This window comes from Pelophylax lessonae (assembly GCF_965119305.1).
Source record: "Pelophylax lessonae genome assembly, chromosome: 2".
Classification (NCBI taxonomy): domain Eukaryota; kingdom Metazoa; phylum Chordata; class Amphibia; order Anura; family Ranidae; genus Pelophylax; species Pelophylax lessonae.
The window spans coordinates 465,313,268-465,332,640 of NC_138769.1; the positions used below are offsets into that span (position 1 = coordinate 465,313,268).

The window sequence follows — 19,373 nt, forward strand, 5'->3', positions numbered from 1 at the left end:
GAGAAATACTGGATTATGGCTAACATATCTGTTCTCTCTGTGTGGTATCCAGGCAGCAAGTAGACTGTATACTGGTTAGCCAGTCAGGTACAATGTCCATTTTTGGCAACTTTAATCTATGGACCTATGAAGCCTGCCTGTGTATCACTGCTTCCTCAGCCCCTGGGGGAGGTGGGAATGCAGACAGAGCCTATCCTGCCGTGGCTAAGGGAAGGGAACCACCTACAATTAGTTGAGGGGCACAGTTTACCTTTTATTGGCCAGGTGTGGGAGCCCCCCCCCCCATAGACACGTGTGTGGGGGAGCAGAGCAGGCCATTTTCTGAGTGTATAGGAGGAAGGTGGGGGATTGCCACATTTCTGTAAAATTCTTCTGTACACACCATAGAGCTGAGGGGATCTCACTATACATATACACATCTGCCTGAGACTTTCACTCTCTCCCACCCTCCCTCTCTCCCCCCCCCTCTTTCATTCTCTCTCACCCCAACCCCCCTCCCCTTCCCCTAACCTCCCCCCCCCCCCCCATATCCCCTTCTGTACCTCCCTCTCCTCTTTTTTTCTTTTCTCTTCTTTCCATTTCTTTCCCTTTTCTCTCTCTTTTTTTTCTGGGCGCGGGTCAGCTTTTTTAAAAAACTGGCTCCTAACTTTTTTAGCTGGCTCCTAGATTCAAAGAAAATTTGTCAACCCCTGAATTAGGATTGCATAGGAGGGACACATGGCTGACAGAATAAACTTCTCACACCAAAAACAGACTACAAGGAATAGCAAGAGGGCAGAATGGCAGAGTAATAAAGATAAGGACAGCTCATAATTTGGGTAGAGACAAGAGAAAGCAAAACAAACATCAGTGTTCAATGGACAGAGGTAAAAGATTTTGAAAGCAGCATAAGAAAGCAGCATATGATTACCATTAAGCAAATTAGAGAAATGATTCTGTTTCAGTTAAAGGTGGATTTTGAAAGCAGCATATGATTACCATTAAGCAAATTAGAGAAATGATTCTGTTTCAGTTAAAGGTGGATTTTGAAAGCAGCATAAGAAAGCAGCATACGATTACCATTAAGCAAATTAGAGAAATGATTCTGTTTCAGTTAAAGGTGGATTTTGAAAGCAGCATATGATTACCATTAAGCAAATTAGAGAAATGATTCTGTTTCAGTTAAAGGTGGATTTTGAAAGCAGCATAAGAAAGCAGCATATGATTACCATTAAGCAAATTAGAGAAATGATTCTGTTTCAGTTAAAGGTGGATTTTGAAAGCAGCATAAGAAAGCAGCATATGATTACCATTAAGCAAATTAGAGAAATGATTCTGTTTCAGTTAAAGGTGGATTTTGAAAGCAGCATAAGAAAGCAGCATATGATTACCATTAAGCAAATTAGAGAAATGATTCTGTTTCAGTTAAAGGTGGATTTTGAAAGCAGCATAAGAAAGCAGCATATGATTACCATTAAGCAAATTAGAGAAATGATTCTGTTTCAGTTAAAGGTGGATTTTGAAAGCAGCATAAGAGAGCAGCATATGATTACCATTAAGCAAATTAGAGAAACCCTGAAAAACCTATAGCATTCAAAAAGCTGTTTAGCAGCCTGATGGTACGAGAGGAAAAACGTCTGCCAGAGGACAAAACTGTAAAGAAGGCAGTCATAGCCAGCCTTCAGGATTATTACCAGCTCTATGAAAGCACCTCCTCTCCCCCAGTTCTTCAATGCTCGGTAAATACGCCCCCTTAATCTTCTGTGCTTTTTTTATTACCATTTGTAAAGCCTGTCAAGGACTGTGCACATTCCTTTCCACAGAGAGATGTGACAAGTCAACACACTCTCAATGGTAGCCTTGTATAAGCTGAGGAAGACCTGCTCAGAAGAGCCTGCAGTCCACTGTTTCCTCAAGAAGTAAAATATCTGATGAGCTTTGGCCACCAGTGCTCTGTCCGTGAAAGATTATCCCGACTTGTTCCCACGAAACTGAACTCCTGTACCCTCTCGACCTCCACCCCAATCACAACTGGCTCTTAGCTGGTTCCTCTACGTTTCCTAAAATCTACAATTATTTCCATTGCCTTAGCCACATTTAGCTTTAAATAATGATCTGTGCACAAACCACTAGGTTTCCTACCAATCTGAAGCCTCGTTACCATCCCTTATTCTCCCAACAGATGGTGAACTAATTAATCCTTAAGCAAGACCAAAGAGGGAGGCTCACAGGATAAGGCGCCAGTTCCATCTCCCGCCACGCAGAAATGGTGACTAAGAAGGCAACATTTGAGAAAGTATTGTGTAAAAAGAAATGCCAGCAACCAGCAAACTCGAAAGACAATTTGTAATAACCCAACAAATAATGCAGCGCTGGTATAAAATAGTGAAAATAATAATGATGCAAAAACATGAAATTTCGAATCAATGAAAAAAAAAAAAACTATTGGTTGGCATGCATTATAGTCACATATATGCGCTTTGTGTTTATAATCATTTTTGCACACATCGATGATGCTGTTTATAATTTAACTGTGTGTAAAAATGATTAAAACATAGTGCATATTTGTGAATATAATGCATGTCAACCCAGGGAGGGCTAATAAAAACAGTTGATATAATTGTACACAAATTAGAAAGTACATATAGTGGCTATATAGTGCATAAAGTTCAAAGGAAGCTAGTATGGCCGGCTCTGCAACAATGAGGTGATACCAAAGTGCAAAAAAAACTTCTTGCATTGAACAAAGTGTCTTCAATGTTGTCTCTGTGTATAGCCTCCACCAACAAATGGAAAAAGGAGGGGTCTTCCCTGGAAAAATTGGACCCAATAGAGCTTACACTCTTTAGGTCCCTCACGCATGAAGAAATAAATGGCAGTGTCTCACTGATGTTGGAATGGGTTCAATATTCCTCATCCTCCACCAGACATCTCATAAGGGGAACGTATATGTATTTTAATAGGTGTTCTCTTAGGGTAGCCAGGGAGACCGGATAATATCCTCTTCATGGGCTCAACAAAATCAAAAGACTCCACATAGTGTCTACCTGTGTAACAAGTAATTGAATATAAAATAGGAACACTTACAAATAGCCAATGTAAAAAAGCGCTTGAAATTGTACTTAAAATGTCCAGACAGAATAGCAGCAACACCTGTAGCGGACCCGACGCATTTAGTCTCACAAGACGTCCTCTGGGGTCACTATATTATACTAGCGCCGCATTATTTGAGAAAGCATAAGCAGAGGAAAAGCCCAAGTGCTCTCGAAAGGAGGAGTCAGGAGGACCAGAAGAACCAAGTTCAGGTTGCATTGCCAAATGCTAAAAATAAAAAATAAAAAGACCCCAACGAAAGGAACTTGCCTTTAAATGGTACTTAAGGCAAGCTGTTGTGCAACGCCACCAAGAACAAATGAGGATGGAAACACAGGGCCTAGCAACAGGCAATTTAAGCCTTCCAGGTAAAATGACAGGGTAAATTTGGTTGTTCTGCAAGCCAGCTGGAAGTGTGCTGGGAAATCTAGTGTTTGTGAGGTGCAACTATATAATCTTCCAAGAGGTAGCCTTGTGTGCCTTCAACATCAAAGGGATCACTGAACCAGACAACCCACATTTCCCAAAACCTGGCTCCAACAGCCATGCCAACCAAGCAGGATGGTAGACTGGGACCCTGGGACAGGTTGTCACCCAATGAGGCAATTGCCAAGGAAGGTCTGAACTGCCGTACCACATTGGCATACAAAGGACAACAAGACTAGTTTGGAGTTACCATAAGAACCAAAATCACTTCGGCCTCTATCCTGCACAGCAGGCAAGGAAACCGCTTAAGAGGAAAAAGTCGTAAATGAGACTTTAATGGTCCCATGGTTCCACTAACACATCAGTTGCAACCACCAGGCTAGTTAGGGCTGCAGGCTCTCGCCACTAACCTCGGTACATTCCTGTTAGGGCAGGGCACCACAAGCTCAACGTTCGAGGCCCCAACAGTAGGCAGATCTGATAGAACACATCATGGTGTAGGGATTACTCCCACTGATCCATTGTCTGGCAAGTGAGGTAATCTGCCTGATGCGTACAGCAGGGAGGCTAAATACATTGCTGCTTTGCCCACTGCAGAATGCATGATGCCTCCAGCATCACTGCCGCACTGTTTGATCCACCTTGGTGGTTGACATGGGCCATTGCTGTGGTGTTGTCCGATTGGCTCCTGAACTGGAGCCCTCGGAGACTCCAGAGACAGCCTCAATGCTCAGTCCCAGGCATTGACGGGTACTCGAACCGACTCTTGAGTCCAGCAATCTAGTGTCAATCTCGAACACAGGACACCTCCCCAGATGAACAGGCTGGCATCTGTCGTAACTATTAACCAGTGGAGGCACAAAGGACTTCCCGGTCTGCAGGGGAGAAGATTAGAGGCCCTTGTCAACACGCCCAGGCGAATGTGGTTGTCCAAAGAAGCGGGAGATTTGTCTGATGTCAACAAGATTTCCCCCTACAGAACTCCCATAGGGAACTAAGTATATGGGACCACCAGAGGCTGCATGCAAGACTGCAGGGAGGAACGCTGACAGAATGAGTGTAATTGAACAGCAGTTCGAAGCTTTCGGAGCTCATTTGCCAGGATAGACACTGTAACCTCCAGTCAAGATTTAGGCTCAGACATTCCAGCCTCCTGATCTCCATGTTGTCAGTCAGAGGGGCCTAGGAGTGGGGCACTGATGCTGAAAATACATTGCAAGGGGGCGTGAATATAAGCATTCTCACTGCTGATGCACAAGCCTGTAGCTCATCTGCAGAGTATACAAAGCAGACACTGCAGACTTCACATATAATGTATTTGCAAATGTGTGCAACTAACCGCTTTGTTTTTAGCGTCAATTTTTAGACAGGGTCAATTTGTTTTGCAGGCTAGCTGGTAAATGTGCTGTAAAACTTTGTGATGTGCAATGCACTTCCACACCTTATTGCAAAGGCTAGTTATAAATTGGGGTGGTTGCCATCTTTTTGTATAGCTTGTTCACAGATTTGGTGGGGGGATACCTTCTGCTGCCATTGTGCTCTTATATAAAAGTGAAGCTGCACTGTGCTTATACATTAAATCAAACAGATTTACCATGTGCAATATTAACATTGACCAATATAGAAAAGACCAACACAAATTGAAATTTGTAAATATTATTAATGTCCCAAAATGAAGTCCATTCACACCGATAATTCAACAGCAATGCAAAAATACATATGAATAAATAAAATGGCGTCCAACACAATATTCAAAATAAATCCACTTTGTGACCGTTAATTCTTCCACCAAGTGTGATATCCTCCACCAAAATAAGATTGCCCGTTTACCAGAAGGTTTGACCTCACAGGTCAGCAGCGCTTATGGCTTAAACTAAGCCAGGGCCTTGTGTCTCCAGAGGGGTTAACAGACTGGTTAAATCTCCTTTGCAAATATCCGGCAAGTAGTCCAACTTCAAAACCTCTCAGAAGGTAACAAATAGAGTATTGCAAGTGTTTACTATGCGGTCTGCCTGGTGCTGCTCAGCCTTTGGTTAAAATCTTCAGCTTAGGGAGGGCTTCCCAGTGAATCTCTCCAGATGGCACTCGTCATAGGTAAGCATGTTGTGCTTAAACGGAGGTAAATGAAAAATGGCGCCCAGTGCCAGGTAACCACACAGAGTTATGACCACAGTATACAGAGCACCCTTCACTGGGCACGGAGGCTTTCACATATGTTTGCAAATGTGTGCAGCTAAAACCTCTGTTTTTAATATAATTTGTTAGATAAGGGCATTTTGCAGGCTAGCTGATAAGTCTGCTGGGAAACTTTTTGTGAAGCTCATTAATCAGCACCTGGTCACACTGTCTTAGAAATTAATTTGCGCTTGACGCACAAATAATTCCGTTGCGCTAATAAGTGCACTTTTGGATATTAATATACGCCAATCACAACCCCGTTGTGCTAAAAAGAACAGTTCTCAGCTCTTTTGTATAACGTAATTGAACATGCTCAGCAGTAACCAGTAATAGACACATAGCCTGCTATCACATTGGATGCTCCATAGAATGTCCTGCTTAAGGCATGGAGCTCTATTTATGGGACAACAACAGGAAGTGATGGCTATACAACATCAGCCAATCATTTACAGTCACATGACACAAGTTACTCACATAGAATCAGCCAATGACACACTTGTATACATTCAAATATACAATAGAAAGGGGGAGTATATGATTGTGAAATTTGTGCATGTATTCCCGCCACTACTACTGTTGTGAATCCCATTCAGCAAAGCTCAGAGGAGAATGCCCAATAGGATTATACTACTGTTCCTATAGACGTGAGGCTATCTTCAGGGAAAGAGGCATGTGGTTTCCACTATGAGCGTGTATCCCTTCATAAGGGCAGATAAATATCAAAACGATATTGACTTCGCACTGCAATACACACAGATCTATAACGGCAAACAGACCAACTAATGGAGTGTGCGTCGGTGGAGAAGTCTATGTAGAGCGAACACGTCTACACATCTAAGGGAAGATTTTCACTGCCAGCAGTCTTTCCCCAATGCGTATTGCAAGCAAACCAACAGGAGCCATAATGACAAGCTAAATAAAACACATCCTGAAAAATGTCCACACACTAGTCCTAATAAAATTTCCACACCCCCACCTAGTCCTGCCAACTACTTTCTGGACTGACCACACCGACTCTCCCTGAGCACCTCCCTCTAGCAGGGAGACCATGAAAGACAAATGGAGGATCTATCTCAGTGAGGGAAGTTAAAGGAAGTTTTTTGTTTACTTTATGAGGCTTGTGCATCACATACTAACTAGTTTTGTTACTCTGACTACTAACCAGAGCTTTAGGCAGCAAGGCAATGTTACAAAATTTCTGAATACCATTTTCTTTAAAACTATGCTTGCATTTAAAACATTTACTTACTTGTCATTAGAAATGCTACAATCAATCACAGTCTTTTTGCTGGTGTTCACAATAATAAATGGTAAGTGTATAACTGAATTAGATGGAGGCGATCTATTTGTTTGCTGCTCTGTTTGACGATTTCTTTGAACTAGATTTTTGAAGGCAATTTGCTGGAAAAGAAACAAAGTAATGCAAAATATTAGAGTTAATGATTACTCGTATCAACCAAAATAAACGTTTCAGTGCCGGTTCACACTAGCGCAATGCCAGACATCGCATGTGATTCGCACTACACTGCTGTGCAGATCACATGCGATGTCCATGCGATGCAAATTCAGCCATACAGATTGTATGGCTGAATTTGTATTGCATTTGGACCAAAATGGCGCAGGACCCTTTTTTGGTCCGCACTTGAAACGCAAGGGTGTTCACAACCATGCGATCCGATTCCTGCATCATTTAACAACTCCCACTGTGATATGCAAACCGATCGGGGGGGGGGGGGCATTAACTTTCTACTGACACCTGCACTGGTTCGCACAGGGCAGTGTGAACTGCCTGCAAGTCCTCTGCAATGGGGGACCCTGCACTGGAATCGCACTGGTTCCTGCATCGTGCTAGTGTGAACTAGCACTCAAGTCTAAAAACATTTTTTCGTTTTGGATGGAGCGGAAAAGGGTTAGAAGCTGTTGATTTTTGCTGCTATTAAAGACTTAATAAAAAAAAATTTAAAAAGACAGCATGCCAACTGTAGATCCAGATTAAATGTTTACTGAACTTTTAAATATCAGCAAGGTAATGCCATCAACCATTGATTGCACAGCAGCTCTCTATCGAGGAGACACCTAAATAAAAGGTGACTATCATACCCTCCAAATGTTTTTGAATTTCTCTTGCTAATATAGGTCTTTAGTGAATCTGTAACCTGGATCTACAGCTGACATACTGGCAGTTCATTATCAGTGCATTTATATGGCACCATCATTTAGCCAAGCACCCAACCCAAGGTTATTCAGAAGTCTGGATGGTATAATTTGAGGTACAGGTGGTCCCCGGATTACAAAGATACAGTGTGTAGGTTTGTTCTTAAGTTGAATTTGTTCGTAAGCTGGAACATGTAAATTTTTTAAGTGTAGCTGCAACCGAAAAATTAAGGTTTTTGTAATATCTTACCATAAAATCTTTTTCTCTGATCTTACAAAAATCGTATTTTCTCTATCGTCCAACAGACGCAGTCTCATCTCCATGAGCTGAGTGGGACTTCCTAAAGCAGTATAGGCATGAGGGGTGGGAAAAACTTAACCAGACAGTAACGTCAACTCCAAGAGGCTAAACCTAGCCAACCGGACAACATGGAGCTCAACCAAACAGGAGCTCACCCAGGTAAAATACCCCTAACAGAACAATAAACAATAAAACATTCTCTTATGAAACCGCAGCCTGCAGAACCTTGCGGCCAAAAGAGGCATCCGAAGATGCCAAAAAATTCCCCTTGTAAAATTTTGTAAAGGTGTGCACAGACCACCAAGTCGCTGCCTTACAAACTTGTACCACAGAGGCCTGATGGTGAAAAGTTCAAAAGGCACTCAGCGCTCTAGTAGAATGTGCCTTCACAGGGAAAGGAAGAACCTGACACTTGATCGAATAAGCCTGAACCAGCGTCTGATCCATCTTGAAAATGGTAGCGGCGGATGCAGCCAAACCTTTGCGAGGACCGTCCAGAAGGACAAAGAGTCCGACTTCCTGAAGGACTCGGTAACCGTCAGATAAACCCTTACCGCCCTGAACCACATCCATAGTGCAAGGCAACTTCTTTGGGATATTTAGGCTTAGGACATAAGGAAGGCAACACAGTGTCTTCAGTCAGGTGAAAATCTGACACCACCTTAGGAAGAAAAGACTGATTCGGTTGGAGAACCACACTCTCTGTGGACCACCAAATAAGGCGGACGACAGGACAGCGCCGCCAACTCAGATACTCTGCGAGAGAAGTGATAGCCACTAGGTAGGCAGGCAATCATCTGTGACAAAGAAAGCAGAGAAATCTCCCTAATATTCTCAAAAGGAGGCTTCTGAAGAACAGACAAAACCAGATTAAGATCCCTTGGCGGGAACCGGGATCTCCATGGAGGAGCCAGATGACGCACCCCCGGAATGAAAGTGTGAATTTAAACTATTAGTAGCCAACGGATGTTGGAAAAAAATAGCCAAGGCGGACACCTGGCCCTTGATAGTGCCCAACGCCAAGCGCTGCTCAACCCCTTTTTGTAAAAAAGACCAAAACCCTAGCTACAGAGAACAAGCGAGGGTGCAGCTGCAGCAATTCACACCATAAAATGTATGATTTCCACGTACTATGATAAATCTTCCTAGATGTCGACGTCTTGGCCTTCAAAAGGGTAGGATTCACCATATCAGAGAGACGTCTGTCCTTCAACACCTTGCTTTCAACTGCCAACCAAGCCTTTAAGCCAGCGACCGTAAAGCAAAATGGAAGACCGGTCCTTGAGATAGCTGATCCTCCTGCAGAGGAAGACGCCATGGAGGATCCACAACCATTTCTACCAGTTCTGCGTAACAGGACCGCCGAGGCCAGTCTGGTGCCACCAGTATGACCGGAACGCCTTCCATCGCCACCCGGCAGGAGAACAAACAGAGGGAAGGCATAGATCAGGCGATACTGACTCCAGGGAGCCACCAGAGCGCCTGTGGCATCGGCCAGAGGATCCCGAGACCTTGGCAACAAAACACTGAACCTTCCTGTTGAGGCCAGGTGCAAACAGATCCACCTCCGGATGAAGGCACCATTCCCCTTGAGCCAACACCTGTCGACTCAGGTAATCCGCCTGCCAATTCTCCACACCCAGAATGTGGACTGCAGAAAGAGCCGGAACATTGTGTTCAGCCCACGCTAGAATCTCAGCCACTTCCTTGGTAGCCAGGGCCCCCCTGATTGATGTAAGCCCCAGCCATGGCATTGTCCGACTGAACCTGAACCGGAGAGCCACGTAGCCAACTCGTCCAGTGAAGCAGGCAGAGCTTGATCGCTCTCAGCTCCAAAATATTGATCGGCAAGGAAGACTCTTCCGTTGTCCAAGTCCCCTGGGCACAGAGCTTCCCCAGCACTCAACCCCAGCCTGACAGACTGGTGTCCGTTGTGACCACTGTCCAAAACACCGGCAGGAAGGACTGTCCTGGCACAGGACAGGTGACCGGAGCCACCAAGAGAGCTGACTTCGTGAGATGGCTCAACCAAATCTTCAGGTCCAATGACCTATCCCTGTTCCATTGTGTCAAAATTTTCTGCAACTGTCTCGTGTGAGCCTGAGCAAACGAGACCGCTTCGAAGAACGAGACCAATAGACCCAGCCCTCATGCAGGAACGCCAGGCTTTCCAGGGCTGCTGAAATCGTGGCCAGCGATTGTGATCTGGACTGTCCAGGAGTCGCACAGAGTGGGTGTGAGGGTGATTGCACAGTTTTGGACTCCATATTGCAAGTAGCAAAAACCGGAGTACTGACGCTTTAAGAGTGCCAATCGCAGCACCCACCACCGATCACAGCGTTCTGCAGGGAACCCCTTTAAACTATACTGACAGCAGAATATGTAGGAATATGCCCGCAGGGACCCCCAAGTACTGTACCTTCCCAGACAAACCGTCCCGATTCTTCCAGCAGCATGGAGAGAAGGCAGGAAGTGACCTTGGCTAGCAGCAAGAATCAAAAGCACAAGATGGGATGTCACCTGGGGAAGGTCACGCTGCTCAGCATAGCACAGGGGCTACACAAAATGGATGCCCATACATAGCAATAGGAAGGTTCAGGGAAAATGGCTGCCCCATAAAAGTCGAATGGGAAAAATTCCCATTGCCCACACTTAAGATGGCGGCGCCCACATGAGCCATGCGGCCAGGAACCGACACATGAAGGCCTCAGGAACCTCAACATGGACCAGCAAGCCCAAAGTACCATGACAAAACCCACCCCCCACCAGGGTGCCAGGCACTCCAGACACACAGCCACTGCAGGGACAGGGAAGGGTTAGGACACAGACCGGGCAGGCCAGGAGGATCTCTTGGGAAGCACAAATCCCATTATGCCCAGGAGAGGGCCCACATGCCCCCAAGGCCAGCAGGGGCACATTTACTCACCATACCATGGACCAGGTGGACTCCGCCTCCCACCCCAAGTGGGGGGTGATGCCAGCCGAGGGTTACGCTGCAACTCAGGGCGTTCCAGGTCGTCGCGTCCCAGCGAGGCATCTGCTCGCAGGCTCGTCCCCATCCGGAAAAGGGGTACCGTCGTGGCTAGGCCTAGGTTGGGACTATAACCTGCTCACGCTCGTAGGCCAGACCATAAGGATCTAGATTATCCAGAGCGAAGCCCCAGCGGGCATCGTTGCTTGTAGATCACAAGGAAAATTATTCCCTTAACACTAGCTAGCGAGTAAAGAGAAACAAAAAAAATGTTCGGAAAAGAATAAAAAAAAAAAAAAAAAAACTGAGACCGGAGTTCTAGCAGGAAACCTAGGTCCTACTCCTCTAGGCAGAAAAACTGATGTACTGGGCTGTGGGGGTTATGCCTGGAGGGACAGCCCCATGGGCGCATACCTGTTAAAAGTTTTGTACTAACGTACTACCTAGTACTACCGTACTACCTGCAGGTGGCAGCATAACCCACTCAGCTCATGGAGATGAGGCTGCGTTTGTCGATAGACAATAGAGAAAATCATTTTTATATTTTTGGATAGCATAGGGAAGGGGTAACACCCCTGTAACATTTGTTTTGCTGTCGGTGCCCCTGTTCAGAAGATTTTACCTCACTGTCTGTCCCTATGACAACTGGATTTTAAAAATTTTGGGTTGTTGTGGAAACAAGGATTGGTGATAAAGCTTGGGGGAAGATACCTTTTTCCCATAACTTTCCTAGGGGTAGATTTCCTCTCACTTACTGTTGTCTCCCTGCGTTTGTAAGTAGGAATAGTTTGTAATCTGGGGACTGCCTGTACTGTTAGCAATACAAAGATGACTGGGGTTTAGGTCTATTCGCACTCAAAAAAAAAATATGTATAGTTTGTAGTAATTAGTAGCTTTTTTTTTTCTTGTGCATAGCTGCCAGAGATTTTTCCTCACTTGCCATGTGGAGAAACCATTGTCCTTATTACAGTAAGGCCTTGTTCACAAAGGCTTCATCTTGTACGAGACTTGTGTACCATATGTACAGCAAGCTTTAGCAAAGCCTTAAGCTTCTGGCATCTTTGTTGAAGCCTTTAAAAAAAGAACCATTCAACTTCAGTATGAGGTGACTTATTAAGGACACATCTTAATGGGAGTGCTGTCACTCTGGAGTCTGTCAATGTGCTTTAGGCTTACATTGATGGTGTCAATTTGAGACTATTCTGAGATCATTCAGAATTCTTTTAAAAAAGGTGCATCTGACCTGCAGCTGCCCCAGTTTCAAGCGGGTTTTGCATTCTCATTGACTTGCATGAAAATGCAAAACCCATCAAAACAGGCTCTTTAGCAACAGGCTTCAGCACTACTTAACCACTTCTCTCTCTTTTGGTGGTTATTGATTACCTCTTTTGTTTATAGCTTAAAATCCAAAAACCGCAAAGACTGTCAATTTTGAAAAAAATATTTTTTACTTTCTTCTATAAAACATTCCAAATAAAAAATTTTTTTTATCAGTTTACGCCAATTTGTATTCTACACATTTTTGGTAAAAAAAAATCCCAAAAAGTGTATTTTAATTGTTTTGCGCAAAAGTTAGTGTTTACAAACTATAGGATAGATTTTTAGACTATTTTTTTGAGGGACTGCGACATTGCGGTGGACAGTTCGTACCCTTGACATTTTTGGGGTCCAGTGACATTAATACAGTAATCAGTGCTAATTAATATGCACTGTTACTGTAATGAGACTGGCAGGAAAGGGGTTAACACTGTGGATGATCGAAGGGTTAAATGTATGCCTGTTTGTGCTTACTGAGTGTGTGGGGGGGGGGGGGCTCTGTGATAGACAGAAAGATCAGGGGTTTCTTTGTTTACATAAGCCGGCAGGTCTTCTGTCAGTTTCTGTGAAGATTGCGGGAGGCCGGCGGCGATCGCAGCAGCTCCTCCGACGGTCTGACTCCTGCTGTGTTTAATCACCGCGTGCATAAATCCTGTAGATCTACGCGATTATGCGCAGCCGAGCCACCCTAAATCTATGTGGGGTGGTCGGCAAGTGGTTAACCTCCTTGGCGGTATTCCCCAGTGTGGCTCGGGGTGGAATTTCAGTGCCATTAGCGGTAACCCCAAGCCACACTCGGAGTACCGCCAGGGAGCATCGCTGGATCCTGTTAGACGATACTTACCTTGTCCCCGGGATCCCGCGATGTGTTCCTGCAGCATACGGCGGCTGGATCTTCCGTCTGATGCTCTGTTCCCCCGCGAGCGTCACGTCGCAGGGGGGTGGAACCGGCGGTAAATTTGAAAAGTAAAAAACACACTGATATATTGTAATCCTATTGGATTACATTACTAAATAAAATACATCGACATTAGTTTGCCCCCCAGTGCCCTTGCCTGCAGTTTTACTGTAATATATATATATATATATATATATATATATATATATATATATATATACATATATATACATATATATACATATATATATACATATACATACACACACGCACATTATATACATATATATATATATAATTTTGTGTTTTATTTTAGAAATATCCGATCATATATCATACCCAAGATGTTCTAAAGAAGAACGCAGAGTAAGAAAAAAAAAAAAAAAAAATCATATTTAAATAGTTGGTTTGGGCTGCTCGTCTAAGAATTACATGCAAAATAATGGTACCGCTTTCAGCACCTAAAATCAGAAACAATCATACCGCCAGGGAGGTTAAAGCTAATTTAAATCCTGCTAGCTGTGTTTGAAGCTACACTTTATATTCCCATTAAGATCTAGGTTTAATATGCCCATATTGTAAGTACATTTTTATTTTAAACTCTAACAGAGCTGCATGAGGCATAACGACCAGGGTTAAAAAATGTGTAGAAAGTCTGCATCTTTAGTAACTAGTAAGCCATTGAAATGTATCACTTAAAAATCAACCCAACTAAATCAGAGGCCGTCCTCATTAAGATCCTAGACCGGGAGGGTCACCATCTGTCTTCTAACTTTCCATACACCTGGAAATCAACGGCTCTTGGTAATATCACTGCATCCTATGACATCGCATTGCGTCAATAAAAAGGTCTATATTACCTAAACTTCTATATTTGTTTCAAACGCTACCAATTCCTGTTCCCACCTCGCAAATTAGCAAACTGCAAGTAGATTTACTAAACTTTGTTTGGAACTACATGCGACACTGAATACCCCCGTTTGGTCCTTCTGGCATCCCAGACTGATAGTTGCCTTGCATTTCCTAACCTACTGAAGTACTATCAGGCAACTTAGCTGCATGTGATCGCATCCTGGTTTACGCTACGAGTTTATAACAAATGGAAAGGAATTGAAAAATTATGGCTGCCGCCTACCGACCCTAATAACCTGTTATGAAATGCGAATGTGGAGGTAGATCTGCGTAACCTATTTGGGGCAATTGCTCCAGAACTTATGGTGTGCACGGTCCCGACAACTTGCCCTCCCAGTCAGAGGCCTGCATTTTTGTATAACCCCAGAGTGCCAGAAAGTCTGACATTTTAGATGTCTTCCCCTTGGTCGACTCAGAATTTTTTCGACTTTGGCTATTAGGTCGATCCCACGTCCAGCAGACTCTTACCGTTTGAGACACTTAAAGACAGGTTTGACCTTTCCTCGCCAGGTCTTTTATGGGTACTTACAGATCAGTCACTATGCTCAATTTATCAACTCCCACATAATAATTTTCTCTCATGACTCCCTTTGAGAGATTGATCCTGGAAGGTCCTTCTCAAAAGGGATTAATATCGGATATCTCTAAGATTCTGAATGCCTACTCACTGCAGACTAGTGGTTATTCCTATATGATTAAATGGGAGAGGTTCCAGAGTAAGGAGCTCTCAGAAGCATGGCAGTTGGTCTTATCTCAAGCGGCTCTCTGTACTCTTCATAAAGAAAACTTGTATACAATTCTCTATGTTTGGTACCTGACACCGAATGCCCTACACGCTATTTATCCTGCAAGCCCCGATCACTGCTGGAGATGCCACAGTGTTAAAAGGTACACTATCATTTACTGGAGCTGTCCCAGAATAACCTCTTACTGGAAATCAGTTCAAGACTTACTGCAGAGCCTCTTTGGTGTGTCTATCCCATTTACCCCAAAAACGTTTCTACTTGGCCTGTCCGAGAATCGTCAAGCCATAAAAAAAGTGCTACACCACATTCTTACAGCGGCAGTCTTTTTGCACTTCACTGGAGAAAACCGTCCGCCATCCTCAGCTGCTCTGTGCCATAGAAGGATATAGAACTTGTGGAAATCTTAACAGCTAGAGACTATCAAACTAGAGGCCCATACCTGTTTATGAGAGTTGTGGCATCTTAAAGGGGACCCTTTCTGAATGGCCCTATTTCTGAATCAGTTTACATCCAGACCTCTGGGTCGTAGTCACTGCAATGGAAAGTTGCAGCACACATTCCCTACACTTTTGCTTACTCCTTTGCTCCCCCTTTCACCGTGTTTTTCACCTCAAGTGTTCTAACATGAAATACTTGGTAATCCACACATCTAGATTTACTCCGTATACTCTATTTCTCATTTTCTGTCCACCATTTGCCAGCATACTGTAATTAGGATATTACTGGCCACCTTACTTTGAAACTGCTGGAATTTTGTTCTGTAGTCTTTCCTTATATGTAAATTGGACCTGTATTTCCATTTAAAATATTTTGTTATTCAATTGCAACTTTTTGTGCGTGGATTGTACAACTTGAAGTACTCAATACCGCGTTTGATTTTCTTTTATATAAATCTTAAAAAAATAAACAAAAAAAAAATAATGTATCACTTAAATTCTAAAATGAAAAGAACATAGGCTTGTTTAACGTATTAACGTATTTAAGTACTTAAAAATGGGATTTTTGACTTACCGTAAAATCCACTTCTCTGATTTCATTGACTAACAAAGCTCCTGATCTTCATAACAATAGGGTTACACTGCCCCGTACAGGAGTAGGAATACTAGGCAGAAGAAAATCTGGCTACGCCTATGGGCAGTCCCAGAGGGTATACTCCCTCTCTCTGCTATAAGATACTTTTGTTAGCGTGTCAGAAGAATTTCAACTCCACAGAGGGGTGGGTGTTGTGTTCGTCAATGAACATCAGAGAAATATATTTCACGGTAAGTCAAAAATCCTATTTTCTCTTTTGTTCATTGACGGACACAGTTCCTGATCATCATAACCATTGGGACAGTCCAAAGCAGTGTTAAACAGGACGGGTGGGAACAGCAAAAATTTCCCAAGGGTAAAAAGTTTGCCAATCAGGCAGCAGAAGCTCAACCAAAACAACTGGAGCCCACCTGAAAAAAAAAAAAAAAACAATACACCATCAAAGAGGATTAGGTCCTCTAAACCGCAGCCTGCAAAACCTTGCTGCCAAAAGAAGCACTTTATAGAACTTTGTGAAAGTGTGCACTGACGACCAGGTGTCCGCCTTGCAAACCTGCATCACCGACGCCGGATGACAGAAGGCCCAGGAGGCACTAAGTGCCAAGTAGAGTGCGCCTTGACAGGGAAAGGAGGAACCTGACCCCTGACGGAATAGGCCTGAATAACCATCTGTCTGATCCATCTGGAAATGGTCGCAGAGGAAGCGGACAACCCTTTCGGAGAACCATTAGTGAGCACAAATCGTGAGTCTGTCTTCCTAAAAGACTCCATAGCTGCCAGATACACCCTAACTGCCCAGACCACATCCAAGGCATGCAAGGTAATTTCCTTCAGATGTTATGGCATGGGAAACAGGGAAGGGAACGCAATGTCTTCAGTCACCTGAAAAACAGAGACAACCTTTGGAACGGCAGACAGGATAATGCTGCCAGTTTCGACATCCAGCGCGCAGTTAATAGCCACCAAAAAAGCCACCTTCTGAGAAAGCATAAGCAAGGGAATCTCCAGAAGGTTCTCAAAAGGAGGCTTCTGGAGGACTGAAAGCACAAAATTGAGGTCCCAACCCGGCAACGGAAACCACACTGGAGGAACCAAATGTAGGATACCCTGAAGAAAGGTATGCACCAGGGAGTGTGTGGCCAAGGGTCGTTGGAAGAAGACCACCAAAGCAGACACCTGGCCCTTGATGGTACTCAAGGGCAATTTCTGTTCAACCCCCCGATGGTCAACATTTAAGCCACCGAGAAGGAGCGAGGATGAACCCCAAGAGACTCACCACGAAATGTACATCTTTCACACACGATGGTAGATCTTCCTAGAAGTAGATTTTCTAGCTTTTAACAGCGTTGGAATTACCGATTCAGATAAACCTCTATCCATCAACATTTGGCTTTCAACAGCCAAGCCGTCAAAGCCAGCGACTAAAGCAGGATAGAAGATTGGTCCTTGGGACAGCAGATCCTCCCTGAGAGAAAGCTTCCAAGGAAAGTCGGCCGCCAGCTGCACCAGATCGGCGTACCAAGCCCAGGAATGGCCAGTCCGGAGACACTAAGATGACCGGAGTCCCTTCTGCCTGGATGCTGCATAGAATTTTTGGAAGAAGCTTGAGAAGAGAGAAGGCGTAAATCAAATACTGACCCCACAGGGCCACCAGCGCGTCTGCCAGAGGATCCTGTGATCGAGCCACAAACCTCTGCACCTTTCTATTGACCCGAGACTCCAACAGATACAACTCAGGGTCGTCCCACCTGAGACAACTGATGAAACACCACCAGAAGAAGGGACCACTCCCCTTTGTCCAATGCCTGCCAACTGAGGCAATCCGCTTGCCAGTTTTCCACCCTGGGACTGTGCACAGTGGAGAGTGCTAGAATGAGCCATTCTGCCCACCTTAGAATGCCGGCTACCTCCAGACCTGTCAGGACACTTCTTGTTCCCCCCCCACAGTTACTGACAATCCATGGCCGTGGCACTGTCTGATTAAATACACACTGGACATCCCTGAAGACGATCTATCCAATGTTCCAGGCATAGATCAGTAAGTCTGGACTCTAGAACATTTGCTGAGGACGCCTCCCCAACCGGACAGGCTGGCATCCATGGTGACCACTGTACAATACAAGGTGAAGAAGGATTTGCCTAGCTGAAAATGCCGAAGAACGATGCCACCATATCGGCGACTTTCGTTCCCAGGTTCAGCCGGGTTTGATTTCCAGCCTGTGGATTCTTGTCCCATTTGGCCAGAATCTCCCTTGCAGGGACCTCATATGGAACTGTGCAAACGGAACCGCCTGAAAGATGGACCCCATCAGGCCCAGTACTCGCATGCAAGTCCGGAGGGATGACCATCTGCTGGGCGAATTGCAGCCTGCAAGAGACGAATTGCAGCCTGCAAGAGACGAATTGCAGCCTACAATTTCTGGAGTTTGTCCAGAGGAAGGAGCACTCTGGCTAAGGCTAGAGTTTAGAGTCAGGCCCAGATAGTCCAGCTTTGTGGAAGGAACCAGAGCAGACTTCTTAAAATTCAGATTCCAGCCAAACTCCCTCAGTTCTTATGGCGATTTCCAGGTTTACCACCAGAGCAGTACGAGACTCGGCTTGCAGAGGGAGGTTGTCCAAGTAGCCCAGTACCATGTTCCCCGTTGGCCTAACAATTCTAGCACCGGGGCTAACACTTTTGTAAAGACCCAAGGAGCAGAGGTGAGACCAAAGGACTTTTAAGAAGTCTGGTCCGCAGACAAGCATTTGAGCCAAAAGACACGCCGAAGGACCACTGCCAAAACAGACAACCACTAGCGAAGCCCAATCCAAAGAGGCATGACAGATAAAGTGCAGCCCCTGGACCAGCTAGTCAGCCAGTCTCTGCAAAGGCAGGTCACGGAGTAAAAACTAATCCCAGGGCTCGACAGGCGCCAGGTCGCCATGGCGACCAAAAACCGGGTCCTGGCGCCTGGGCTTCCGCTAGCCTACTCACCACCAGCACTCCTATTGCTGTAACATATGCTGCTAAAGTCTGTCTTCTGCCCTGATGCCTAACACACTATGCCGAGCAGCAGATCCTGTAGCCAGCGTAAGAAGCCTGAAAGTCAAACTGCTTGTCATGCTGAGTTCTCTCCAATGTCAATACTGGCCCATCCCTCTAAGATGAGGTCATTCCCAGACCAGGGAGCTATTGCGGCGCTGAGCGGAGTGCTGACTGCGCCCCCTGAGCAGTTCTGAACTGGGTACAAGAAGACTTTTCATGCGCAGTTGCAGATGTGGAGGAATCATCCTCATTATCTGAGGATTCTGGGCGTGTGGTCGCAGACCCAGCAGGGTGACCCACGTCCGCAGCGGCTGGATCAGATTCAGGATCTGATGAGACAG

The 19,373-nt window shown here is 44.8% G+C and overlaps 1 protein-coding gene across 2 annotated transcripts in view; it reads right to left on the minus strand.

Annotated features, from left to right (window-relative positions):
* TFDP1 (transcription factor Dp-1) overlaps positions 1-19,373 on the minus strand; it is a 239,762-nt gene that overhangs the window by 87,696 nt on the left and 132,693 nt on the right. For both annotated transcript variants that reach the window (XM_082246262.1, XM_082246263.1), the window contains exon 9: positions 6,926-7,077. In XM_082246262.1, coding sequence (XP_082102388.1) covers positions 6,926-7,077 — 152 coding nt within the window. The remainder of the gene's footprint in view (positions 1-6,925; positions 7,078-19,373) is intronic.